Source organism: Paroedura picta, chromosome 2, assembly GCF_049243985.1.
Source record: "Paroedura picta isolate Pp20150507F chromosome 2, Ppicta_v3.0, whole genome shotgun sequence".
Classification (NCBI taxonomy): Eukaryota; Metazoa; Chordata; class Lepidosauria; order Squamata; family Gekkonidae; genus Paroedura; species Paroedura picta.
The window spans coordinates 28,251,421-28,279,183 of NC_135370.1; the positions used below are offsets into that span (position 1 = coordinate 28,251,421).

Genomic DNA, 27,763 nt, shown 5'->3' on the forward strand with positions numbered 1-27,763 from the left:
CCGGTCAACGCTTGACAATTTTACTGAGGCCCGGGGAGGGGGTAGTCTTTTGCCACTTGCAGGAAGGACTGATGAAAACACAGCCTGTGCTCCCAGGCCCTTTGCCTTCCCCCCAGATCCACAGAGTCTTTCTTAATAGGTTCCGTGCTCTGCGGGGCAGTATTACTTGTTCCTCCATGGATAAGAAGGAAGGGGTAATGACCTGTGGGCTTGAGGAGCCTGTCCAGCCGTTCCGTCCCATCCTTAAAGCTTGCACCAGGGAGGCAGCAGGCCTCTCGAGACAACAAGTCAGGTCTACAGACTTCGGCCTCTACACCTCTTGGCAAGGAATCTTTATTTCCTGTTCTGCAGATTTCTTTCTCCTGTTCCTGGTTGATTTCATCTTACATTCCTTTAGGTCCAGCATAAAAATCTGAAGGGCAATATTCTTCTTCTTGGTGTTCTTGTTAAGAGCCAGCTTGGTGGTGTGGTTCAAAGCCGTGGCTTCTAATCTGGAGAGCCAGGCGTGACTCCCTGCTCCTCTGCATGCAGCTAGCTGGATGAGCTAGTCACAGTCCTGATTAGTCAGTTCTCACAAAGCACTTCTCTCAGAGCTCTCTCAGCATCACCTCACCCACAGGGGAAGAGAAGGCAACTATGAGCTGCTTTGAGACTCCATTGGGGAGAGAAACGTGGGGAATAAAAAGCAACTCTTCTTCTCCTTCTATTATTATTATTATTATTATTATTATTATTATTATTATTATTATTATTATTATTATTTTAAATCCACAGACAATTATTCTCGCCCCTTCTGTAGAATTTCCACATCAAGGACAAGAATCCCTGTCCCCTGCCCCCTCCCCCACCCCACCCCCTCTCTTTACCTGCTGGCGTGCCGTGTTGGGCTGGCCCCACCCCCGCCAGTCTCCTGAGGCTTCCCCCACTCTCCACAGGGTGGGAGCGGCCTCAGAGGACTGGCAGCGGCAGCCACGACCCCAGAGCAATGAGTGCACCTCAGTGTTCAGGCGCCACTGCCGCGGTCCTGCCACTGCCGAGGTCCCCGGGGGCAGGACTATGGACGTCATGTCCCTAGACTTCCATTTCCATTAGATGTTCCACATCGCTCATAATAACTCCTTTTATGTGCTGCCCCTTCCTACAGCTCAGGGGAACTCACAGTATGCCAGGCATAAACTGATGTAAGATTGAATCAGCCTCTAGGGGGAGCAAACATGCCGAACGGAGGCAAAATCCTAAAGCAGCAGGCCAATCAAGAGAGGGAAACGAGGATGGAGTAAACTCCCGTGTCTCCTTGACTGTGTTTGGCTAGTTTGGAAAAAGTCCCTAAATGTCTCCATTGCAGGATGAGTTCCGTGTCTAGAAAGGACAAACTGCTCAAAAGGAGGAGCCTTGAGAAGGATGCAAACACCTCGGGTGAGAAAACCGACCATCGGGAAGGCCGAAGCCTCCCTCACCAAGCCAGATCTCAAGAGCCAGCTGGCCGGAGGAATGCAGAGCACCTCCCGCCTCTGACCAAGCCGGCAGCGTCCTCCGAGGACCAGAAGCCGACACCGACGCCTCCTCTCATGCTGCCCGTCCTGCCGCAGCGCCGACTGCCCCAAACCACCGCTGGGACAAGCCAGGCAGATACGACCAAGGAGGCCACCCCATGGCCAAAGCTGCCTGTGACGGCCGTCAGGAACAGCACCACCGCCACCGCAGGGAGCAGGAGAGCCTCGCAAGCTCTGGGGATCTCTGCAGCGCTGCCAGGTACCGGCCGGGCCCAGGAGTCGCCAGCTGGTCTGGGGTGGTCTCAGGGCAGTGGCGTGCTTGGGCAGAGGCTGCCGAGAGCCAGCGTGGGGGTGCGGTCAAGGGCAGCGGCCTGTCATCTGGAGAAGCGGGTTTGATCCCCCGCTCCCCCTCCTCCTCCACAGGCAGCCAGCTGGGTGACCTCGGGCTAGTCGCCTCAAAGCGCTCTCTCGGCCTCCCTTCCCTCACAGGCCCCCTGGGAGAAATCCTGATGGTGCTCAGAGACGATGGGAATCAGATGCAAGCCAGGAGGTCTCTTACTCTGGAGAAGAAGACATTGGAGGTACAGTTGCAGAACCATTTCTTTCTCCGTTGATTTGTCTCGCTTGCCGGAGCTGACCCCCCACCGCTCGGCCTCCCTAAGTGCTGCCAAGTTCGAGCCTTAGGCATTAAAGCCCCCAAATAGAGAACTGTGACACACGTCCAGCCAGAGCGAAGAGAAACGGGGAAAGGGAAGAGCGGCAAAGAAAAAGGTTCAGCGGGGAAGAGGGATCATGCGGCTGGCTGGAGTGGGGGAGCCAGCTTGGTGGAGCGCGTAAGACCAGCGGCTTCTAATCGGGTGAGCTGGGACTGAGCTGAGTGACCTTGGACTAGTTGCAGCTCTGATAGTGCTGTTCTCACCGATCAGTCTCTCCCAGAGCTCTCTCAGCCCCACCTCCCTCACAGGGTGCCTGTTTTGGGGAGAAGAGGGGAAAGAGGTTGGAAGCTGCTCTGACACTCCTTTGCGGAGAGAAAAGCAGCATATAAGAACCAACTCTTCTTCTTCATGGAGGGAAGAGCCCCAAAACACAAAAGCCTTTCCCCAGCTGAATCTATTCTGAATTCAGCTGGAGCCCCAAAAGAACCCTAGGCTGAAGATATTTCTCAGTGGGCAGCATTGTATCAAAAAATATGGTCCCCGTCTCCTGTTTTTCTACATCTTTAAGCTTAATATGTGGATAAAAGAGTTGGTTCTTCTATGCCGCTTTTCTCTACCCGAAGGAGTCTCAAAGCGGCTTCCAGTCGCCTTCCCTTTCCTCTCCCCACAACAGACACCCTGTGAGGGAGGGGAGGCTGAGAGAGCCCTGAGATTCCTTAAGAAGAAGAAGAAGAGTTGGTTCTTCTATGCCGCTTTTCTCTACCCGAAGGATTCTCAAAGCGGCTAACAGTCGCCTTCCCTTTCCTCTCCCCACAACAGACACCCTGTGAGGGAGGGGAGGCTGAGAGAGCCCTGAGATTACTTAAGAAGAAGAAGAAGAGTTGGTTCTTCTATGCCGCTTTTCTCTACCCGAAGGAGGCTCAAAGCGGCTAACAGTCACCTTCCCTTTCCTCTCCCCACAACAGACACCCTGTGAGGGAGGGGAGGCTGAGAGAGCCCTGAGATTACTTAAGAAGAAGAAGAAGAGTTGGTTCTTCTATGCCGCTTTTCTCTACCCGAAGGAGGCTCAAAGCGGCTAACAGTCACCTTCCCTTTCCTCTCCCCACAACAGACACCCTGTGAGGGAGGGGAGGCTGAGAGAGCCCTGAGATTACTTAAGAAGAAGAAGAAGAGTTGGTTCTTCTATGCCGCTTTTCTCTACCCGAAGGAGGCTCAAAGCGGCTAACAGTCACCTTCCCTTTCCTCTCCCCACAACAGACACCCTGTGAGGGAGGGGAGGCTGAGAGAGCCCTGAGATTACTTAAGAAGAAGAAGAAGAGTTGGTTCTTCTATGCCGCTTTTCTCTACCCGAAGGAGGCTCAAAGCGGCTAACAGTCACCTTCCCTTTCCTCTACCCACAACAGACACCCTGTGAGGGAGGGGAGGCTGAGAGAGCCCTGAGATTACTTAAGAAGAAGAAGAGTTGGTTCTTCTATGCCGCTTTTCTCTACCCGAAGGAGTCTCAAAGCGGCTTCCAGTCGCCTTCCCTTTCCTCTCCCCACAACAGACACCCTGTGAGGGAGGGGAGGCTGAGAGAGCCCTGATATTACTGAAGAAGAAGAAGAGTTGGTTCTCATATGCTGCTTTTCTCTACCCGAAGGAGTCTCAAAGCGGCTTCCAGTCGCCTTCCCTTTCCTCTCCCCACAACAGACACCCTGTGAGGGAGGGGAGGCTGAGAGAGCCCTGAGATTACTTAAGAAGAAGAAGAGTTGGTTCTTCTATGCCGCTTTTCTCTGCCCGAAGGAGTCTCAAAGCGGCTTCCAGTCGCCTTCCCTTTCCTCTCCCCACAAGAGACACCCTGTGAGGGACATGAGGCTAAAAGAGCCCAAAGGAACATGAAGTCCACTGAGCCAATTAGTTGTGTCTCAACAGGGTCACCTGGCTAGGTCCGTCTGCTCAGATCTCAGCAGCTAAGCCGGGCTGGCCTTGGTGAGTCCTTGGGTGGGCGACCTCCACGGACATTCAGGGCCGCTAGACATAGGCCAGCAATGGTCAGCCACCTCTCTCCCCCTCTTGCCTTGGCAAACCCTGGCCCTGGGTTGGCTGTGCTTTCCACCAGGCAGAAATCTGGCTCTTTTAAGGCCTTTCCTTGACATTTTCATCTTCTTGCCTTTCTCCTGAACACTCTCAGGAGCTGAGGGTGTCCAGAGGCTGATTCGAACTGTGCTGTGCTCGATATACGGCTGAATGGTTTCCCTTTCTTCCCCTTCACCTCCAGGATCTGCAGGGCCGTGTTCCCTTTCAGGATTGCATCGCATGGATCGAGTCCTACGGGCATGCGGCCGCTGGGGCCAATACAGAAGACCTGCACCTGCTGATCGAGTTCCTCATCTCGGAGCTGCTTAGACAGTTCCGTGCGGGCTACAAGGTACTGGGAAACATCCGGAGAGCCCAGCTGGATCTGGCCAGGGGTCCCTCTATTCCAGAATCTTGTCATACCCAGAGGGCAGCCGGTTCTTCTGGAGGGCCAACCACAAGGCAGAGAGGCCAAGACCTTCCCCTCTTGTGACCTCCTCACTCTGTGCTCCAGAGATTGACTCCTTCTGACTGTGGAGGTTCCCCCAGTCACCAGGGTTACTGGCCACTGATATACTTCTCCTTCCCGAATCTCTTGAATCCCCTGGAGAAAATGGCTGCTTCAAAAGGCAGATTCAGTGACATTCTGGCCCCTCCCCTGCAACACCTGCCCTCCCCAGACTCCGCCCCCCAAATCTCCAGGAATTTCTCAACCTGGAGCTGGCAACCCTACCTTAACCCTTTCACATCATGCTGCGTTGCTAAGAATTCGGGTGCAAAAATAATGGGCCTTGTGGGTGTATTATTTCCCCAAACACACACGCAAAGGTGGCCCCATAATTGTTTCTGACTCCATGGGAAAAAGAAACTGTGGAATGATATACCTGGAAGGGGGCCTAAAGACCACCCAGTCCACCCCCCTGCAGTATGCAGGATGACCTACAGGATCCCCGAGCGATAATCCGGTAATCTGCTTCCGTTTCCCTCCCAGGAGGGAGAGCCCACACGTCTGGAGAAGCGAATTCCCCATGAGCAGCCTGCGTTGCTCAGAAGCTCCTCCCAACATCCGGCTGATATTCCCGCCTCCATCCTAGGGAAGCTCCGCCCACATTGCCATGACGTCCCTCCATCCCTTCCGAGGTGACCCGGAAGAGTCCTGCAGCGATGGCAGGGCAACGCTCTGGTCTTTGGGCAAAGACTGTGTGGTCCATTTGACTTCTACCCTAAAGCTTTCGTCCGAAAGCCAGAGTGTCACCTCACCACCACTGACCTCATGGCGTCACTTCCGGGTCACACCGGATGTGCCGTCCCCAACGGGATGAGGTCTCTTTGGGTAGTGACATAGATGCACTGCTGCAATATTGACCGGACCCCAGTCTTTTCTGGGTAAGGTCCCCCTCCTAGTCAGATCATTGGTGTTGGCCAGTGGGGCCTGGTGGCGAGGGACCCCCCTTCCACTGGAGGGTCTGGCCATTCTAGCTGAGATTGGTCTCCGTATAAACTCTGGGTCGTTCCCCTGGTGAAGACTTTCCTGGTGGTCCTGGAAGGGTTTCCCAAATTGCTGGGGGTTCATTTTGTATATCTATTTTTTCAGTTGTTAAACTTTTATCAGGTGATACGACCAGAAATGGTCATGCCAACCTCCCCCCCCACAAAAAAAAATAAATAAATTTGGGAGTTTCTTGAAGCCTAAAGAATGTTTCAGGGGTTTCTCAATTGTAAAAAAGAGGTGAACGTCCCAGCCAGCTCCTGGGATTGCCTGCGTGAAGGACGCTGGGATTCCCGTCTCCCTCCAGCTGGGCGCCTCCCCCCAGCACCCACTCCTGGAAGGTGGTCTAACCTCTCTGCACCCTGCTTCTTTCTCCTCCGTCCAGAATCAACCACTTAAAACAGCATTCCTAAAATCTATCAACCTGATCAGCAGAGCCCTCCAGGGGAGCCGGAGGCAAGATTGCCCCCACAAATCTGAATTGCTCCAATGCATAATAGTAAGTCAAAGTGGAGGGGGAAAGCAGGGAGGGGGCTTCTGGGGGAGCGAGTCTCAAGCTTGGGACGTGCTTGGGGTGCGGCCTTGGGGTCCCGAGGCTGCCAGTGGAGGCTCCTGGGACCTCCGTTCCACTGGCCCGGACCCTCACAGACTTCTCTGCATCGTAGCGACTCAAGTGGAGTCCCCTGTGGAGTCCCCAAGTGGAGTCCCCTGCGGAAAGGGGCGGCCGTCGTCTGGCCAGGGCTGCCACCTCTGTGTGGAGAAATGGGAATGGGGCCTGCGGAGGGCAGGATCTGGGGAGTGGAGGGACTGGAGCGGAATCCCAGGCTTTGTTTGGCATCCTCTGAGGGAACCTTTCCAGAATTGTAGTCCATGGACATCTGGAGAGCCACAGTTGGGCCACCCCTGCCTAAAAGCATCACTTGGAAGTGACCCTCTGTCTGTGTGTTTTTCCACTGCAGGAAATGATCGAAGAAGAGCCCCAGGAGTCAGTGTGCTTCCCGATCCTCCACCTTGCTCTGACCACCATTGGCTCCCTTACGTATGTACCCAAGGTTTCCTCCTCCTTAGCTCTCCTGGCCAGGCTCCTGGTGCCTTGCAGCCAGAGAAATGCCAGGCATCCGTTGTGAAGAGAAGGGGGGAGGAACAACCCAAAGGAGACTAAGGAAAGGATGTAGTTTGAGGGCAGAAGAGCTTCAAGCCAGACACTTCCTGTGATGGCAGCCCTTGTCCACCCAAGTGAGAAGTATCAGGTGCCCTCCGAGGCTGGCGGGCAGAAGCAAGACCCAAACCATGACCATTTCTGCATAGAGGGGGACAATTCGTGCCACCTCCTGCTTGTAAAAGTGCGATTGTAAACCGCACACTTGACCGCTTGCTGATGGGAGACCCCTCCCGCATTATTCTGCCATCTCATCATGGCTTTTCCCTTCCCAACAAGGTGGCGGAGAAGCCGGAAGTGTGTCCAACCTGCAGGTTTCTTCCTGCTCCTCAGGTTGTCAATCATTGTAAGCCACCAATCCCCTCTCAGTGGTGGTTTTGGGGATTCAAACATTCCCGTCTTCTTCTTCTTCTTCAGAGTAGTTGCAAACAGTAGTTGCCTCTATGGCTGCCTCACATCAGCAGATCCTTCATGGATGCTCCTTGCTTGCTTCTGCAAAGCACGCTGACCTTCTCTTCCTCAAAAAGGAGGAAGTGGGTGGGGTAGCTCAGATTAAACAGAGCACATGGCTCAGAATTCCCTGCAACCTCACAGTGTTCATTAGGTGTCACTAGTGAGCTGCTTACACTGCTGAACAACAGCCCCACAGGGCTGACTTCCCCAAATTACTTGCTGATTGCCATTCCAACACAGTTCTCTTAGGGCTGTTTCCGCAGAGCAGTCCTGTCAGAGGACTCTCAGCCTCCCCAACCTCCCAGGGTGTCTGTTGTGGGAGAGGAAGGGAAGGGTCCCACTTCGGGACTCCTTGGGTTCGTGGATATTTAAAATCATCTCTACTTCTTCTTCTTGTCTTTAACTGGGACCCCTCAGACTTGGCATCTGCTCTGCTGTTTGAGAATAAAACATTCAGAGCTGATCCTGTTGAATCGACTGTAGGGGGAAGGTGTGTGCATCCTTGGCGGGGTGGTGGGGTCCTAATGTTTCTCCACCCCCACCTCCACCACTGTCTGTTTTATTTGCAGTCTCCTGAAGCCTGTGCTGGACTGTGAGGTCAGATCCAACTTAGTGAGCAAGACCATCAAGAAGGTGTATTCTTTACCAGCTCTCAAAATGACCAAGCTGAAAGCAGGCAGCTCTACGTACCCAACGCAAACTCAGGTGCCTCCCCCTCCCTGTCCAGGGGTCAAAACTGAAAAACATGGTGTCTTGGCCAGGAACTAAGTTCAGATTCAGAGACAAGGCAGGTGGGATGGGACTCATCTCCTTGCAATTGGACACAAGGGATCGCCTGACCCATGCCTGTGGTTTCAGAGCACGGCCCCCCAGCGTGGTTTTTCCCCCTGGGAATTTGGTAGGTTGTGCAGACTTCTTAAAAAGTCGCTTCAGCAGCAACCTCCCCCTCAGCCCAAGATGCTGGTTGGCTTCTTCTTAGAGATGCCTAACCTCATTCCCTGCCTTTTTGTGCCTGGCTCCGCCCCCTGAGGCAGCCATGCTGTGGCTAAGCCCATGCTCTTGGGGAAGGATTCCAGAGGTGCCCACGGGCTTAGGAAGGGCGAGGAGCCCTGCTTGATAGGGGGGCCGCGTCGGCCTGCAGTCGAACATCTGGATCTGAGACTTTGTTGCTGGCAAAACGGCCTCAGTATTGCAGAAGAGAGAGTCACAGTCAAATCCAGCGTTGCCAATTTATGGATTGGGAATTTTGTATAGGTTTGGAGGTGGAGCCTGGGGGGGCGGGGGTGAGGTTTTGGAAGGGGATCCCCAGGACTTTCCCCCTCTGGAGTTGGCAACCATCAGCAGAGGGTCACCACATTATCCTGGATTTTGTCCCTCAACTTTCTCCTGTCCTGCTACATCTTCTTTCTACTCTTTTAGCTGCTGACTCGTGAAAACATGAGCAGAGCCCTCCTGGATCAGGCCAGTGGCCCATCCAGTCCAGCATCCTGGCTCACCCAGCGGCCCACCAGCTCTTCCGGGGGGAGGGCCAGCGGCAAGGACCAGGCCTGCGCCTGAGTTTGCCTCCTGACCCTGGGATTCAGAGGATTAGTGCCCCTGAATGGGGAGGATCCCTTTAGTCACAATAGCTCGCAGCCATTGACAGACTTCTCCTCCATGAATTGATCTCCTCCCCTTTGAAAGCTGCTTGTTCTTTTGGACATCATTGTTCCCCTCCTCGAATTTCACACCTCCCCCAAGCAAACATCCCAGCTGCTGTTTCTCGATTCTCCCACCCTCTCCCTGGAATGGCTGGCCCCAAGGGGGACTGTTTTTGCAACCTGGGGCCAATGGCCATTTGGCAGGAACTCATTCTCAGCCCAGTGGGACTGGTGGGAAAGGGCTCAGTCAAAGCTGCCAATCTGTCCCTGCACCCTTCTTCCCAATGCCAAGAACTCTCCCCTGACCAGGCCCCGAGGATCGGGGCCCCAGGGGGTGGCAAAGTGGACCCATCCTCTGCCCTCTCTCTGGAAAGAGGAACAGGGTCTTTCTCTCTGGTTTCTCAACGGTATCTACGTAGCCATCTTCTTGGACCCCACAGATTGTTGCCTGGTTATTCTCCTTTTATTGTCCCCTCCCCTCTCCTTTTCTCTCTCCCTTTAGGGCTAGCAGAGAGTATGCCAGCCTCCAAGTGGGGCCTGGGGATCCCCCAGAATTGCACCACATCTCCAGACGGCAGAGATCAGTGCCCCTGGAGGAAAGGGCGGCTTTGGAGGGGGGACTGGGTGGCCTTGGGCCCCACTGAGGTCCCTGTTCTCCCCACACTCCTCTTTCTGCAATGCCACCCGTTTGCTTTTTATAAACGCAGCCTCAGGAATGGCGGCCCTTTGGCACGTGAGAGCTGTGTCCCGGAGGCTCACCCTTGGGCCTGTCCTGCTTGCAAACGCGTCTGGATATTCCACTGGAATAGAAGACCTGCTTTCCCCAGCCCTGGCCACGTCTGGCAGACTGACCTTCTCCGTGCCTTGGCTCATGCTAACGGCGTTGTCTTCTCTCCCTTTAGGACTTCTACGAGCAGACGATGAGCGCGTGCAATTCAGTGCTCACCAGCCTCCTGTCCGAGGTGCCCAACATGGATGGACTTCAAGAAATATTGATAGTAAGGGCACTAGTAACTCCTCTAAGGCCTAATAAAAGCATAGTATCCTAGAGTGGGAAGGGGCCACCCAGGCCATATAGTCCAAGCCCCTGCTTAATCCAGGATCGAACCGTAGAGTGGGAAGGGGCCGGACCAGCGTCTAGTCCAGCCCCCTGCTCAATGCAGGCCCAGCTTAAAGCCTCTATTCCATGGCATAGAGCAGGCATGCATGGCCTTTAGGGAGCTGCTTAGGTGGCCGACTTGGGATTTCCCTGGGCAGAGCCCAAGGAGAGGAGCATCCATCAAGGCCACCGCCCAAAGTGGCTGTTGTCTTGGGGTGAGCTGTTCTCTGCTCCCTGGAGGTCAGGAGAGAAACTCTAGATCAGCCTTTCTCTACTTTCTAACCATGGACAAAGCCCTGAAACATCCTTGGGGCTTCGACCAACCCCAGGAGGGGTGCGATCGTGCAGAATACGGTTGGGAAGCAGAGCTGTGGACACGCCCACTCGGGGGCCCACCCCTCCCCGCCCCCTCCGGGCCCATCACTGGCCGTTTTGGGAGGGGGGAGCAGACTGGCATGACCCTCTGCGGTCATATCACTGGAGGAAATGTGTGTACAAGACCCATCCCCTCCCACCCCTGCAGAAAACCCTTCCAGGGCTGTTCCAGGAAACCCGGGCTGAGGAAGCCTTCTCTAGGGGGGAGGGCGCTCAGGGGCCCCCGCAGCAAGGCCTGCCCACAGCGAGGAACAAGCCAGCTCTCCAGTGGGGAGAGGACCAGCCCATCGAGAAAGGAAGACCACTCCATGGGAGGGGAGAGCTGGGCAGGGCGGGGACCTCCGAGGGGTACGATGCCGTGGAGCCCACGCCAAACACCCATTGTTTTTGCCAGGGGAATTCATCTCTGCTCTCTGGCGAGGAGCCATCCTTCCCCTTTAGACCCCCCGAATTCTCTCTGTGCGTCTTCAGGGTGCCACTGGGCTCAAACCTTGTCCTTTCCCAACGGGCCATTCTGGGAGTGGTCCTGGAACGGACACTTTGCTGGTTCTGGTTTTGCTCTCTGTCTCCAGTGTGCTCTTTCTTCACAGCACACCAACGGCTGGATGGAATCGGAGATGCCCCACGAGCGGGAAAGAGCCGTGAGGAGCACCAGCCATGTGCTGAAGTTTGCCGCCGAACACCTCGATTTTGACGTGAGCATCCTTGGGAGCGGAAGAGCCCGTCCCAAGGGGCACATCCCGTGACCGAAATGCCGGGCATCTTGTTGGATCCCCCGAAGCAGCTCCAGCAGGGCTCTCCTGATGTTCTTGTGGAGGCCACAGCCTCTGGGCTTTGTTGCGGGCCTGCCCCAGGAACTGGCGGCCCCGCGTGAGACAGGAGGCTGGACTAGAGGGACCCCCACTGGTTGTGCAAGACCTCTGAACAAACAAGCAGCGTCTCATGAAACCTCCTGACCTGACAGCAACGCTGTTGAGTGTTTCAGGGGCTGCTGCAGCAGTGATGCCTCCCAGTGCAAATGCAGCCCGTCAGCTGCAGGGGAAGAAGTGGGGGTCCAGGGTGTTTCCCCTTCGAGGGGGAAGTGGGGGGGGCGAGTCTTCTCTCTGGGCCAGTGAGGCAGCCTGGGGCCCTGCAGGAGGAAAGCACGGCAGGCTTCCTGGGGGCCCCTTCCCACCTCCCTCTCCCTTTCAGGTCTCGCAGGAGTTTTCCTTGCTTGGCCAGCTGGTGGCGGTGTTGGGCATGCGGACCATGGACAGCGTGAAGGAGATTGGCGTGCAGGCGGCCCAAGCGATGTACCACCTCCACCACCTGACCATGAGCCAAATGGGTGAGGGGCATGCTGGGAAATCTGAAAACCACCAGCTCAAAGCTCACCTTTATTTATTTGTTTACAGTTGAACTGCTGATTCCGTCCTCTCCTGACAGACTCGGGGGAGGGGGGGGATCGCAGCACTATTAAAATGAGGACTCAGTAGTAGTACTCAGTAGAAGTACTCAGACTGTAAAGAAAGATTCCCTGATCTGTAGCCTGTACCTTTCTACCCATAGTTTAAATCCATGACTGTGGGTCCTCTCCTCTGCCATCACCAGGAACTGTTCCCTGCCCTCCTCCAAATGACAACCTTTGAGATACTTTAAGCGAGCCGTCCTGTCCCCTCTCCACCTCCTCTTCCCCAGACCTTTCCTCACTTGGCTTGGCCATCTCCTCTTCACCGTCTCCATTTTGTCCACGTCCTTTCTGGAGTGGGGCCTCCAGAACTGGACATGGGATTCCAGGAGCAGTCTAAGCAATGTGGGATGTACGGTGGGACTCGGACATCCTGCGATTTTGATGGGATGCCTCTTTTCATACAGCCCAAGGCTGCCTTTGCCTCCTTTACCGCCGCATCACCCTGTCTGCTCGCCTTTAGCTTCCCGTCCCCAAGTGCCCCAAGATCTCATTCGCACACCCTGCTTCCCTGAAGTGTCTCTCCCACCCAGAGTGCTTGGCTCCCTTTTTGGGACCCAAAGGGAGAACTCTGCACTCCTCCGTTCTCACTGGCCCCCTTTCCAGCATGTTCCGATCTCACTGAATTCCATCTCTGCCTTCGGGGGTGTTCTTCACAACTGAATCCCAACCAAGTAAAGTCCCAAATCCCCAAATACCTGCTATTTATATCCCATTAGCCCCCTCCCCGAGGAAATAAATTGGCCTTTCAGGGCTTCCTAAACTTTTCTAAGGTAGGGTCTCCCCCCCCCCCTCCTCAGGGCACCCACAGTGTGGAAACGGCAAGATATAATGCAAAAGCGGCAGTAGGGACCAGTGGCCCATTCTGCACACACTGGATAATGCACTTTCAGTGCGCTTTTGCAGCTGGATTCTTCGAAAGGGCATTGAAAGCACATCATCTAGCGGATGACCACATGTGGTCCTTCGACTAATTGGAGGTGGCCCCGAGGGACACCTTCTCCCCCCCACCCACCCTTCCCCCCCCCCGGCCCTTTACATTACAACACACTTCGGGTGTTCTTGTCTCCCATCACTCCCAGATGGGACTATCTCGTTGCAGAGAAACAAGCTCAGGGTAACCATTGATTTATCATTGTCATGTGTTAAGATTTCCATGACAAGAAAATGTTCCTTATGTTCATTGTTGTGGCGTGTCTGTATCTTATTTTGAAGGGATGTTTAAACATTACCATAGCGATCAGAGAGCGTTAGGGCAGTGGTTGAGAGTAGAGGAGTAAACTACCCCCCCCCCCACCGGGCCTCAGTAAAAGGCGTTGAGTGGTCCCCGGTGAGTGGTCCCCGGCGTTGAGTGGTCCCCGGTGATAAAAAGGTTGGGGACCACTGATCTAGCGTGTGCATATGGGGCCCAGGCGGGCTGCCTGAAGTGGGGAACAGCCGGCGGATGGGGAAGAAACTAACGCTGACTTTTCCCTCCCGAAACATTCTGATTAGTTAAGGAGATGGACAAGAGACCCAAGAACAAGAAGGGGAATATCGTGAAATGGGAGCGAGAAGACCTTTTCATTTCCGGCCCTTCCGTCTTTCATAACGACGCCTCTAAAGTGGCCCAGGTACTTCCCGAGACCGCCGAAGGTCAGAGTCCTCTGTCCTCTCGGGCGAACCCTTGGTTTGATGACTGTGGGGTGGTAGGAGGGTCTTTTTAGCCACCTTGGGCTTTAATGGGGCGGGGCTTTTATGGGGTATGATCATGTCATTCGCCTTGAGTCCCAGGAGGAAGGCAGACTATACATTTAATAATACTAACAGAATCATCCTAAAAATAATCTCCCTCCCAGGCCTTTTCTTCTCCCGCCATCTTTCCAGTTGACTCCCATGGGTGTCCCCCTAAAACCACACTCCAGAAGGCCACGTGGCAGATTTCCCTTTGGGTTTGGAAACTTTCTGGGCTGCGTTTTTAGCAGGACACCCATGGGAAGCCATTCAAACTGAGCATGTCTGGGGAAAGTCCATCTCTGGAAGAGAGTGCTAGAGGAACTTCCCCCAGACATGCGCAGTTTGAATGTCCAGGTGGATTCTTTGAAGGTGCAGTTTGTGTAGCCAGCTTTTGGCCCCCCACAGGATTTCCAGAGCCCAAAATTCACAGGTAGTTTCCCCGCCTCTGCTTCGCCACCCTGGAATTCTTCTTTGTGGTCTCCCATCCACGTGTTAGCCAAGGCGGACCCTCTTGAGTTTCCGAGGTCTCATGAGACCAGGCTAGCCGCGGCCGGGAATAACAAAAGAGAAGCCCTTGTTGGATCAGGCCAGGGGACGAGTCAGTCCAACACTCGGGGTCTCACAGGGGCCAGAGCCCAGGGGCCTTCGGGAGGTCCACCAGCAGGGCCAGAACTCCTGCCTACTATTACTATAGGAATTTTGGAGGTCATTCATTCCTTAGGGACCTCCATGCTACAGCCCTGAAAAACCTTCAGATTTGGCTGTTCCGATCATTCCAGGAGCGTTGCCATGTTGTTCTGCTGTAGAAGAGGTCGATTCAAGTCCAGTAGTACCTTAGGAATGAACCAGATTTTCTGGGTCTATGGCGTGGCCAAACTGTGGCTCTCCAGATGTCCATGGACTGAAATTCCCGCGCAGGGGTTCATGGGAGTTGTAGTCCATGGACATCTGGAGAGCCAGTTTGGCCTTCCCTGGAGACTTCAAGAGTCACAGCTTATTGGATATGTGAGAGAGAGCCAGTTACTGGACCCGAATCTAAGATTCAGATCACATATTGAAGCTGCTATACTGGAGAGGCAACTATGTGAATCTGCCCCCCTTTATCTGTGGGTGGCTCCTGCAAAGGCCAGTGGGCCTCTGACAAAATCCTCTCTTGTCCAGGACGGCTGGACCAAAGTTAGTTCCCCCTCAGGGTGCTGCAGGGCTCCTGCTTGGTCTCGTTGCTCTTGCAGTTTTCCTTCCCGCTCGGTGTCGCCATGAACAGCCGGGGTGAGCAGTAGGTCCAAGGAAAACCCTCTTTCTGCTTTCTCTCTGTGTCAGGCTTTCGGGGAGCACCTCAGCCCCGGTCAGCTCACAGAACTGGTTCTCAAAACCACCAGCAACCTGATTCACGGAGACAGACTCATCTCTCAGGCTGCATCAATGCTGCTGAGATCCTTCCTGGAAGAGTGCGGGACGGATGTGGAAGATGTGAGGAACAAGAGGAAATTGGGGGGGGGGAGCTTGTCTGGTAGTTGTGGACAGGGGGGCAGAAAGGGGGGGTCCTGCCTCCTTCCCATATCAGCCCGGGAAGCTGCCCTGCGCTGAATTTGGAGACCCTATGAATAAGAAAGGAGAGTTATCGAGGAGGAGGAGGAGGAGGAGGAAGCGTTGGTTCTTATATGCCGCTTTTCTCTACACAAAGGGGTCTCAAAGCGGCTTCCACTCGCCTTTCCTTTCCTCTCCCCACAACAGACTCCCTGTGAGGGAGGCGAGGCTGAGAGAGCCCCGATATGACTGCTCCGTTAGAACCGCTGTATCAGTAAAGAAGAGCTGGATTTCTGAAACCCGCTTTTCACTACTCAAAGGAGTCCGAAAGTGGCTTACAAATACCTTTTCCTCCCTCTCCCCACCCCAGAGGTAGGTGGGGCTGAGAGAGCTCCAGGGGAAACTGCTGTGCGAGAACAGCCCTAAAAGAACTGGGACTAGTCCAAGGTCCCCCAGATAGCTGCATGGGGAGGCGTGGATTCTAATAGGCTCCTCCAGATTGCAGTCCGCCACTCTCAGCCACGCTGGCTCTCTCAGGGAGCACAGTCCACAAATGCCTACCCATAAATAGGAGAATAGATGTCCTTGAAGGGGCCGCTAGGTGTTTGCAGGTTCCAGACGGTCTCTCTGGCCCCAAGCAATGGATCTTCCGACTCTAACTGAAAACTGGCTGGTGGGAAGGCAGGGGCGAGAGGGCAGGCAGGTTGTTGCCTTCATGCTCCCCTTTCCGTCCTGCAGCTGCCCTTGACTGTCAGGGAGATATACAGCCGCCTCCCCATCATCCGGGATGCCTTCGCCAAGCAGGAGGCCAAGAGGGCCATCTGCTCCCTGGCATGCAGGCGTGTCGGCGGAGTGGTGGACTGCCTGCTGGAAGTCTCCGTGGGCTGTGATGGGTAGGTGGGGCAGCTGTTGAGGGTGGGTTGTGGGGAGGTTTGGGTGATGTTTGGGGAGAAACACAGCAGAGCAGGGCTCCCCAATGCGGTGCCCACGCCCTGATCTTTGGCCTGACACCTGCCAAGTGCTTTCGGGAAGCGGGCGGGGCTAGAGGGGGCTTCCCTGAGGGGCCGTGGGAGGTCCAGTCGGCTTGGCAGGGTGGGTGGGGAGATGGGGCTTTGGCGGCAGCTGCCCCCCTGACCCAGAGATCTCACCATGGGACGGAAGGCCTGCAGTTGGGGCCGCCAGTGGGAGTGTGAGCCAAAGCCTGAGTTTCCTTTCTTGCTCTGTTTTGAAAACCGCAGCAATGCCAAGGAGGTGTGGAAAGCCCTGGTTTCCGATCCCTATTCCAACACCAGGCTCCTGAGGCCGCTGCTGAAACGTCTGCAGGGCGAAGACCCCCGCTCGGAAAACTCTGGGAGGCGCAACAGCAAGTCCCTCCTGCCTCTGGCGGTACAAAGCCCCACCAGGACTGCTCTGGGTCCCTTTGGGCCGCCAGCTCCGGGTTGGGAAGAGCCTGGCCATCCAGGGCCGGGGAGGCTGGGCAGGAAATGTTTTGGAGGTGGGAGGAGGGATCTCAGAGGGGGGGACAGAATTCCCACACCACAGGAAAAGCTGTGTCTGAAACAGGACAGTTTGAGAAGCCATAAGCCCACTTGCTTGCCGTCTTTTTCTTCATTGCCTTTTCCTTGCAGTGACACGCAAAACGGTCGTTTCTACCAGGCCGCTTCCATCAGCTGAGCAGAAAAGCGCTTTGCAGTATTTTACGAGTAACAGAGGGCTTATAAGTCATGATTCTAGTGTAAAAATGCATTCATCATACCATCTCCCTCGTTGTTATGATTGTTGTTGCTTGTGATTCTTGTTCAGCTAAGTGATCTGTAATCTTTGCTGCCTTTAAAGGTGCTGTTGGACTCAACTTTTGTTGTGCTCCTTCAGACTGACACGGCTACGCACTTGAATGAATATGAATCCATAAGTATTAAAGAGTCCATTTCGTTTTGTACAAGACATTTTGACACTTACTGTTATCTGTAAGTCAATGAACTCTTAAAGATTCTCAAAATTCTAAGAGGACGTTGTTCTCTTAACTGGAAAAAAGAGGCAAGCATCCATCCAGAAAAATAATTGATGCTGCAAAATCGATAAAGGCTTCCCAAGTGAAGGTGACATCAGCAGCCAAGGAGAATTGTTACCCATAAGCCTTTGTTCCTGGAAATTGTAAAAAGAAATTTGCTTTGACCATAGCTGCTGAAAGCTTTTTGGCAGAAACCATTGTTTTGGGTGTCGCTACAGCCAAAACCAAATTCAGAAAAAGAGAGCATGTTTGTTGATTGCATCTAAAATTGTCCTGTTTTAGATGCAGGTTTTCCCCTCCTGAGTCTTCTGCCTTGTAGTTGTGGTGGAGGGATGGTGCCTAATGCCAGACCTGCAGAGTAGCCCTTGTCTCCGGGGGAACTGGTCTCTGTGGTCTGGAACTCAGCCCCTGGTCTCTGCGCAGGGTCCGCAAGAGGGGCTGCCTGGCAGGTTCTCTGGTTCTTGGTGGCCTCTATTGAATCCATTCCTCCTTCTCCTCCCCCCAGGCCACCAATGCCTTGCGCTGGATCCTGACCCTGCCCAACGCGGCTGAAGTTGTCCAGGAAAAATTCCCACACCTGCTGATAGCGCTGGTGACTCAAATCAGTTACTCCCTGGGATCGAGCAGGAAAGGATCCAGGAGGTCCAGTTATTCTGAGGCCTCAGAACCATCCGGAGTAGTGAGGTAAGAAGCCAAGATCGGAGATGGGCCCGGTTCTGCTCTCACCTGTCTTTCAGCTACAAGCTACTCGCTTCCCCCCACTATGGCAGCTTACGTCTTTTGCCCCTCCTCTATTTTATCCTCACAACAACCCTATGAGGTAGGCTAGGTGGAGAGCATGCGATGGGCCCATGGACATCCACTGAGATTTCACAACATGGGATTCAGACTTTGTCCTCCTGGATCCTGTCTGTGCCGGAGGAGTGAAGTAGCACGTGTAAATTAGGAACGTCCTGGTCTTTTCCAAACACTCTGCCCGTGTCCTCATTGGCTCCTGCTCCTTTGAGCACACTTGCTCCCAATTGCTTTGGGAAGAAAACTATTAGTCAGTTAGACTGTTAGGACCATCTCTCTCCTCTCTTCTTCACAAAGCTGCTTCTCTTCTCAATAAGCTATTTATTCTTCCAGCAGCCAGGGCATCTATAAACTCTGCCAATAGAAAGGATGACCACAAAAGGTCTGCAGAGGAAGGCAATGGCCACCCACCTCTGCCTTCCATTGGTCTTGGAAGCCCCTTCCGGGGGTCCCCATCAGTCACTTGCCCTTGGAAGGCTCTGAGGTGTGTCTGTGCCCTCCACAGTGGCCATACCCCTGATTTGGCCAGGCCAGGCTAGGCTAGCAGCAAAACCCAAGCAATAGACATGCAAAGTGCGGCTCTCCAGATGGCCATAGACAAAATGGCCAGATGGACTTGGACTACAGTTCCCATGAGCGCCTGCCAGCAGGGGCCACCCCTGTCCTTAGAGGCGGTCCGGCTGGGCAAAACGGCTTCTGGGGACACCTTCTCCTTTGCTCCGTTCAGCTCTGGCGTCCAGGCCCTGAAGAACCTCATTGCATGCATGGGCTTCTGCAGGGTGTACAACATACTGACGCTACAAGGCACCTGGGACAAACTGCAGCAGCCGGGTACTTTCGTCGAAGGGGTTTTTGAGCTCGTCAGGTAAGAAGAGGCAGGCCAAGAGGGACGGGCCGGCCGGCCAGAAGGAGCCAGCTGCCTCACTAGAGAGCCTTTGGCGGTGGAGCAGAGAATTGGTGGGATTGGGGGCAGGGGGGACCTGAGTGGAGGAGAGGGCGAGGGAGTCCTCCCTCCCAGGCAGCCCTTTTCTCTAGGGGGACAGATCTCCGTCCCCTGGAGAGGAGCTGTGGAACGGGGGAGCCCCAGCTCCTACCTGGGGTCTGGCATCCCCGTTGTCCATTAGATGCTGCTTCCTAAAAGACAGCACTTTCGGTGGGGCTCCCTCTGCAGCCTCCTGAGACAGATTGGGGGATGCCGCATGCGCTGCAGCCGCCACAGGGGTAGCAGGGCCCAGCCGTTCCTGACTTTGAACCTTCGGAGTCGCTGACCCTTTGGGGATTTCGTGTTTTCCCCACACAGGGAGCTGTTTAAATTCAACAAAGCGCACATGGTGATGACCTTCAAACTGGCCAACGCATATTTGTACCATCACGAGCTGAAGGAGAGGACAGTCGGAATGGCTTTTTTCACCGAGGTGAGCCCTGGATGACCGGGACACATGCAGACACTTGTGCTGGGTCAATCCGTGGATCGTGGCCTACTGGACTCTTGACCTCCTTGAACCCGTTCCCAGCCAGGCAGGACCACAAGGAGCTCTCCCTGGGGGCACCAAGACTCTGTCCCATTCCCGGCTCTCTTGCTGTTTCTCATCCGGGGTGTGTGGCGTAGCCAGCAGACCTGGGGGCTGTCTGGCAGCCAGGCCAGGGGCGTGGGCAGGTGGTTGGCCCTTTCCTGGCTCTGCATCCTGACCCCTCGTGTTCCTGGGAGGAACTGCCCCCCAACCCCTTGGAGGCCTCCCCTCCAGAGACTGGCCAGGGCATTGGCTTGTCTCCGGAGATCGGATGGGATCGGGCTTGCTGGAGCTCCCTTCCCGGCGGTGGGGAGGGTGAGGGTTGTCGGGAGGATTGCCCAGAGATCCCTGGAGACCGGGGGGGGCAGAGGCTGGGGGGTGCTGCTGGGGGGAGAGTGTCCTGCCACCCCGCCGACCTTCCAGAGCGGCCCATTTCACCAGGGGAATGGGTCTCTGTGGCCTGGAGGGAAAGCAGGAGATCTCCCGCCCCCCCCCCCCAGGAGGTGGAGGACTTCGGGGGTCGCTGAGGTCATTCCAAGGTCTGGGGCAAGGACCACGACAGTTTCCACGTGAGGAGGCCGACCTTGTCTGAGCCTCCCCTTGGATTTCCTTGGGAGGCTGAGAGTCGACTCTCGCCTCTCCGCATCTGGGCTGTTATCCCCTCGTTTCCCAGGCTGGGAAGAGACACTTTCTGCACCGAGTCCCACGGAGGCAGCCTCCCATCATGCTTTGCTCCCTTCCCCTTTCCCCCAAAATGTGTTTTTTACAACATGGAACAAAAACCAAAGGGGGGGAGGACCTGGAAGTGGAACCCTAAAAACCCAACGGGTGACAGTTAGGACCTTCAAGGGTTGAAGGACTGTATATATGTCAAAATGATATTACTTTCATATTACTTTTATTGTGCACCATTTTTTTACAAAGCCAAGGAACTAAAAACATCTATGCAGCGCAAAGGCTCTTGCAAAACAGTGTGCTGTGCATTCTATGAACCACTGGAACGACCAAGACGCTCTAGGGGCCGATGTGCTCTAAGGGCCGAAGCGCTAGGAGGGCCGATCTGCTCGAAGGCCTGGAGTGCCTCGGACGGGGGGGGGGGGGCCTGGAAAGACCCCTCCTCTCCAGGCAGCAGAGTTCTGTCCCCCCAGCTTTGATGGGCAGACTCCATGGCCTTGTCCCCCAAACCACCCCCCATCCCCAGCCGTTTCCTCCCCCGTGGCAGGCAGCTGGAAGCCCTGGGGGCTGTTTCCTGGGCCTTCTCTCCCCTTGCCATTGTCGTCCCCCAAGCACTGCAGACACACAGTGCAACATCTGTCGTGAGCTTTCTAAGTGACCTCGCAATCCCGTGCATTTGACCATTGGGAGGATTGTTTTAATGAGCCGTGCTTTCCTGTTGTGACCTGTTGTCAAGTGCCCCGAGCCAGTATCGTGGAGGGGCCGTGATCTCAGTCCAAGGAGCCCACGTAATCCATAGAGAGTCCACCTCCTAGAGGGGAACGGATCTTCCTCTGTGGCCTGGGCATCAGGAGGGGGGTGGTCCTGTTTGCCCTTGCTCACGACGGGGGTCTTGTGCCTCAGCTCCTGTTCCACAGAGACATCGGACTGAAGTTTGTGAAGCAGGACATCCTGGACGTCCTCAGAGGGTGGATGGCACAACCGTGTCCACAAATGCAGCTGTTCGGTATCCGAGGCCTGGGACACCTGCTGCAACACAACCTGGAAGTAAGAGGATGCCCGCGGGGAGCGGTCCCATAGGATGGCCAGCTCTGGATCGAGAAGAGCCTGGAGCTCTGGGGGGTGGAGCCTGGGGAGGAACAGATTTGGGAAAGGACTTCCTTGGGAAAGACTCCTTTGCGCAGAGAGAGAGAGAGAGAGAGATGAAAAGGTGGGATTGGCTGCCAGAGGACGTTGGGATGGCCAAGGAACAGACAGCTTGAAAAGGGGACTAGACCGATGAACGGAGGACAAGTCTCTCACTGGCTACTAGCCATGGGGACTGAGGGGAACCTCCACATCCAGAGACAGTCCACCTCTGAATCCCAGAGCCAGGAGGCAACCTTAGAGGAAGGCCTCAGGCTCTACTCCCTGTTGCTGGTCATCCTGAAGAACTGGTTGGCCCCTGTGTGAGACCAGATGGTGTGATAGAAGATAGAGACAGAGTTCAACGAGATCTGAACACAATGGGGAAATGGGCAAATGAGAACAAGATGCAATTTAATAAAGATAAGTGTAAAGTTCTGCATCTGGGTCAGAAAAATGCAAAGCATGCCTACTGGATGGGGGATACGCTTCTAGGTAACACTGTGTGTGAATGAGACCTTGGAGTACTTGTGGATTGTAAACTAAACATGAGCAGGCGGTGTGATGCAGTGGTAAAAAAGGCAAATGCCATTTTGGGCTGTATCAACAGGGGCATCACATCAAAATCACTAGATGTCATAGTCCCATTGTATACGGCACTGGTCAGACCACTCCTGGAGTACTGTGTGCAGTTCTGGAAGCCTCACTTCAAGAAGGACGTAGATAAAATTGAAAGGGTACAGAGGAGAGCGACGAGGATGATCTGGGGCCAAGGGACCAAGCCCTATGAAGATAGGTTGAGGGACTTGGGAATGTTCAGCCTGGAGAAAAGGAGGTTGAGAGGGGACATGATAGCCCTCTTTAACTATTTGAAAGGTTGCCGCTTGGAGGAGGGCAGGAGGATGTTTCTGTTGGCTGCAGAGGAGAGGACACGCAGTAATGGGTTTAAACCTCAAGTACAACGATATAGGCTAGATATCAGGAAAAAGGTTTTCACGGTCAGAGTAGTTCAGCAGTGGAATAGGCTGCCTAAGGAGGTGGTGAGCTCCCCTCACTGGCAGTCTTCAAGCAAAGGCTGGATACACACTTTTCTTGGGTGCTTTAGGATGCTTAGGACTGATCCTGCGTTGAGCAGGGGGTTGGACTAGATGGCCTGTATGGCCCCTTCCAACTCTTCTATGATTCTATGATTCTATGATAGACGATCCAGCAGGGCTCTTCCGATGCTCTCAGGAAGGCCTCGCCCTCTCTGCCCTGTTCTTGGCCCTCCAGGGAGACTGTGCTGGGCTAGATGGGCCACTGGTCTGACCCAGCAGCGCCCTTCTTAGGTTTTTAGGAAGGCCTCGGGCCCTATGCCTTGTGGTTGGCTGTCCAAGCTCTTCCCTAACAAAGTGCCCTCCCCAAAGCTCCGGGAATTTCCCAGCCTGGGACTGGACAACCTTGCCTGGGAGGAAGGAAGAATTCCCGCCAGCTGATTGAAAGGAGGTCTCTCTGAGCTCACCATCAGCTGCATCCCTCCCTTGGTCACGCGCGCTCTCTTTGGACCGCGAGGGGCAACATTCTGTCAGGAGAGAAAAGTCAGAGGCAGAATGAGTCCTGCTCTCGGTTGGCGGCACAGGCCATGTGCCTGCGCAGGGAGCCCGGAAGAAAGGCCTGAGCGTGTCTCACCCTCGGTGTGGCCACCTGGTCTCATCCCTCATTTCCTCCCTTCAGGACGAGTCTCTGGAGGCCCTCCTGACTCCTCTCACGACTAGCGCTGTCAGCATGGACAAATGCATAGCGAAGGAGACCATCAAAACCCTGCAGTCGGTGTTCGATAGAATCGAAATGAAAAAATACACCTCCCTTTGCGTCCAACTGATCCAAACAATGCTCCAGTATTTCCATGATGTAAGGCAGCAAGCAGGCAAGACCGTACCGTTGCCACCTCCGTACCGTTGTCCTATTGTCTAAAAACCAACTCTTCTTGTTCTTCGCTCTTTCCTTCGGCCCCAAATTCATCCCCAGAGATTGTCAGCAGCCTGATGCACTGAATTGAGGGGTCCCAAGAAGGAAGGGTGCATTTGCTCCAAAGCATTAGATGGCCACTTGATTGATTTAGCCACCACCTCCCCCCCCCCACCTCCCAACAAGGCCCCCGGAACTTGGGATTGACTAACTGGGTTCCCATTCATTTTAGGAGGATGACGATTTGAGAAGAATCTCCATGGAGCTCTATGGAACTTTGATGAAAGGGGTGGCCGTGTCAGATGGCAACTGACACTCCGTCAAGGAGGTAATCTTCCGCAGCCAGGTGCCCCTGCTGATCCAGCTAGCAGATCCTGTCACCAGAGACGTGAGCAGGGGGACAGAAAGCCATTTTGGGACGGTCTGTGTGCTTGGTCTGTTTAGCCTGGAGAGAAGACGATTACCACCTTCTAGTACCAGAATCAATGGGATGAAATGAATTCAAAAGCCTGTTCCCCTGAGGAACCGCTCTCACTGTCAGGAACTTCTTCCGGATGTTTGGACGGAATTTCTTTTGAATTTATTTCATCCCATTGGTTCTGGTCTGCAACCCTGGATTTCCTCAGAGGTCTCCCATCCATGGACTAACCGGGGTTGACCCTCTTTAGCTTCCGGTGCTGGACAGATCTTGACTGGTTCCACCTCCCCCGGTGAGCTAGGAGACCAGTGAGCCATTCTTCCATAGCAGGGCTGTAAAAGTATGTTTGCATGCCCCCACCACCACGCCTTGTAGTCGGGGACCGCCTCCGAGGGTGGGAGAGAGCCGGCGGCCCGGCCACAGCAGCTACATGTAAACGCACATGCGCAGTTGCCGCGCATGCACGTTTTCACCACTAGGTGGCGCTAACGCGCATGCGCAGAACAGCCACACGTGTGCATTTTCGGCAGCAGGGGCGCAAACACGCACGCGCGGCAGCTCCGCGCGTGCGCGTTTGCGTCGCTGCCGTGCCAGCGGCCGCGCCTGCCTCTTCCACCCCTTTCGCTGCAGGGGGAGGGGAAGGCAGGCGCGGCCGCTGGCGGCCCGGTACCATGGCCTTAACGGCCCGGTACTGGGCCACGGACCGGGGGTTGGAGACCCCTGCCGTAAATATCATGAGTTCCTCTGAGACAGTTGTGGCTTCCCAAAAGAAGCCGCTTAGGTGGGAGGAACAACCCAAAGGAGACTAAGGAAAGGATGTAGTTTGAGGGCAGAAGAGCTTCAGGTACGGTCCCCAGGTGCCCACTTCAAGCCAGACACTTCCTGTGATGGCAGCCCTTGTCCACCCAAGTGAGAAGTATCAGGTGCCCACCAAGGCTGGCGGGCAGAAGCAAGACCCAAAACATGACCATTTCTGCATAGAGGGGGACAATTCATGCCACCTCCTGCTTGTAAAAGTGCGATTGTAAACTGCACACTTGACCGCTTGCTGATGGGAGACCCCTCCCGCATTACTCTGCCATCTCATCATGGCTTTTCCCTTCCCAACAAGGTGGCGGAGAAGTCGGAAGTGTGTCCAACCTGCAGGTTTCTTCCTGCTACTCAGGTTGTCAATCATTGTAAGCCACCAATCCGCTTTCAGTGGTGGTTTTGGGGATTCAAACATTCCCTTCTTCTTCTTCTTCTTCTTCTTCTTCTTCTTCTTCTTCTTCTTCTTCTTAAGAGTAGTTGCAAACAGTAGTTGCCTCTATGGGTGCCTCACATCAGCAGATCCTTCATGGATGCTCCTTGCTTGCTTCTGCAAAGCACGCTGACCTTCTCTTCCTCAAAAAGGAGGAAGTGGGTGGGGTAGCTCAGATTAAACAGAGCACATGGCTCAGAATTCCCTGCAACCTCACAGTGTTCATTAGGTGTCACTAGTGAGCTGCTTACACTGCTGAACAACAGCCCCACAGGGCTGACTTCACCAAATTGCTTGCTGATTGCCATTCCAACACAGTTCTCTTAGGGCTGTTTCCGCAGAGCAGTCCTGTCAGAGGTGTCTGTTGTGGGAGAGGAAGGGAACGGTCCCACTTCGGGACTCCTTGGGGTCGTGGATATTTAAAAAATATATATAAATTAGAAGATCTCCTTTTCCCAATTCCTCAGGGCAGCTAAGGAATTGTAATTGTAAAATCATTGCAGCGTAGTATCATAGAGTTGGATCAGCCCCAAGCATCTGGGATAAGGATCTGTCCAGTCACTTCTTGAAGACAACCAGGGACGGGGAGCTCCCCACCTCCTTAGGCAGCCCCTTCCACTACTGAACTAGACACCTAGAATCCTAGAGTGGGAAGGGGCCATGCAGGCCACCTAATCCCACCCCGCACTCAATGCAAGGCTGCCAGTGAGGGGAGCTCCCCACCTCCTTAGGCAGCCCATCCCACTGCTGAACTAGACTCCTAGAATCCTAGAGGGGGAAGGGGCCATGCAGGCCACCTAATCCCACCCCCTGCTCAGTGCAGGATCAGCCTTAAGCATCCAGGAGAAGGATCTGTCCAGCCGCTGCTTGAAGACGGCCAATGAGGGGGAGCTCCCACCTCCTCAGGCAGCCCATCCCACTGCTGAAGTACTCAGACTGTAAAGAAAGATTCCCTGATCTGTAGCCTGTACCTTTCTACCCATAGTTTAAATCTATGACTGTGGGTCCTCTCCTCTGCCATCAACTGTTCCCTGCCCTCCTCCAAATGACAACCTTTGAGATACTTTAAGCGAGCCGTCCTGTCCCCTCTCCACCTCCTCTTCCCCAGACCTTTCCTCACTTGGCTTGGCCATCTTGCGATTTTGATGGGATGCCTCTTTTTATACAGCCCAAGGCTGCCTTTGCCTCCTTTACCGCCGCATCACCCTGTCTGCTCGCCTTTAGCTTCCCGTCCCCAAGTGCCCCAAGATCTCATTCACACACCCTGCTTCCCTGAAGTGTCTTTCCAGCATGTTCCGATCTCACTGAATTCCATCTCTGCCTTCGGGGGTGTTCTTCACAACTGAAACCCAACCAAGTAAAGTCCCAAATCCCTAAATACCTGCTATTTATATCCCATTAGCCCCCTCCCCGAGGAAATAAATTGGCCTTTCAGGGCTTCCTAAACTTTTCTAAGGTAGGGTCTCCCCCCCCCTCCTCAGGGCACCCACAGTGTGGAAACGGCAAGATATAATGCAAAAGCGGCAGTAGGGACCAGTGGCCCATTCTGCACACACTGGATAATGCACTTTCAGTGCGCTTTTGCAGCTGGATTCTTCGAAAGGGCATTGAAAGCACATCATCTAGCGTAGTGATCCCCAACCCGTGGGCTGCGGACCACATGTGGTCCTTCGACTAATAGGAGGTGGGCCCTGAAGGATACCTTCTCCCCCCCCCCCCCGGCCCATTCCTTCATCCCCCCCCCCGGCTCTTTACATTACAACACACTTCGGGTGTCATTGTCTCCCATCACTCCCAGATGGGACTATCTCGTTGCAGAGAAGCAAGCTCAGGGTAACCATTGATTTGACATTGTCATGAGTTAAAATTTCCATGAAAAGAAAATGTTCCTTATGTTCATTGTTGTGGCATGTCTGTATCTTATTTTGAAGGGATGTTTAAACAGTACCAGGGCAGGGCATCCCTAGCCTAGCCACAACGGAGCCACGCTATAGCCTGCCCGCAGGCGAAGACAGCCGTCCACCAGAAGGAGCCGACGAGGAGACGCCGCCGCCACACACCAACAAGCCGCCTGGGAGCTGCCGTCCGACCCGCCAAGGAGCCACCGCCGCCGCCGCACACACCACCAAGCCGCCTGGGAGCCGCCGCCCGACCCGCCGAGGAGCCGCCGCACACACCACCAAGCAGCCTGGGACCCGCCGCCCGACCCGCCGAGGAGCCGCCGCCGCCGCACACACCACCAAGCCGCCTGGGAGCCGCCGCCCGACCCGCCTAAGAGCCGCCGCCGCCGCACACACCACCAAGCCGCCTGGGAGCCGCCGCCCGACCCGCCGAGGAGCCGCCGCCGCCGCACACACCACCAAGCAGCCTGGGAGACGCCGCCCGACCAGTCGAGGAGCGGCCGCCGCCTCACACACCACCAAGCCGCCTGGGAGCCGCCGCCCGACCCGCCGAGGAGCCGCCGCCTCAGCACACACCACCAAGCCGCCTGGGAGCCGCCGCCCGACCCGCCGAGGAGCCGCCGCCGCCGCACACACCACCAAGCCGCCTGGGAGCCGCCGCCCGACCGGCCTAAGAGCCGCCGCCGCCGCACACACCACCAAGCCGCCTGGGAGCCGCCGCCCGACCCGTCGAGGAACCGCCGCCGCCGCACACACCACCAAGCCGCCTGGGAGCCGCCGCCCGACCCGTCGAGGAGCCGCCGCTGCCGCACACACCACCAAGCAGCCTGGGAGCCGCCGACCGACCCGTCGAGGAGCCGCCGCCGCCGCCGCACACACCACCAAGCCGCCTGGGAGCCGCAGCCTCCCTTCTCCATTCCTTTCTTTGCCCGCCGCGAAAACAAGCACGCCCCGCCGCCGCAGTCCGCCACTCTCAACCACGCTGGCTCTCTCAGTGAGCAAAGTTAACAAATGCATACCAATAAATAGGA

At 55.1% G+C, this 27,763-nt stretch overlaps 1 protein-coding gene across 1 annotated transcript; it reads left to right on the forward strand.

Moving 5' to 3' along the window:
- Positions 1-1,346: 1,346 nt before the first annotated feature.
- LOC143828389 (maestro heat-like repeat family member 5) lies at positions 1,347-27,013 on the forward strand. The gene is made up of 20 exons (XM_077318808.1): positions 1,347-1,752; positions 1,983-2,074; positions 4,407-4,556; positions 6,079-6,192; positions 6,653-6,732; positions 7,875-8,010; positions 9,848-9,943; positions 11,010-11,114; positions 11,611-11,746; positions 13,361-13,479; positions 14,903-15,052; positions 15,848-16,002; positions 16,348-16,495; positions 17,626-17,804; positions 18,643-18,780; positions 19,216-19,330; positions 21,005-21,148; positions 22,940-23,116; positions 23,406-23,501; positions 26,763-27,013. The coding sequence occupies exons 1-19, from the start codon at positions 1,347-1,349 to the stop codon at positions 23,484-23,486; spliced, it is 2,721 nt and encodes a 906-aa protein (XP_077174923.1). The 3' UTR covers positions 23,487-23,501; positions 26,763-27,013.
- Positions 27,014-27,763: the final 750 nt, after the last annotated feature.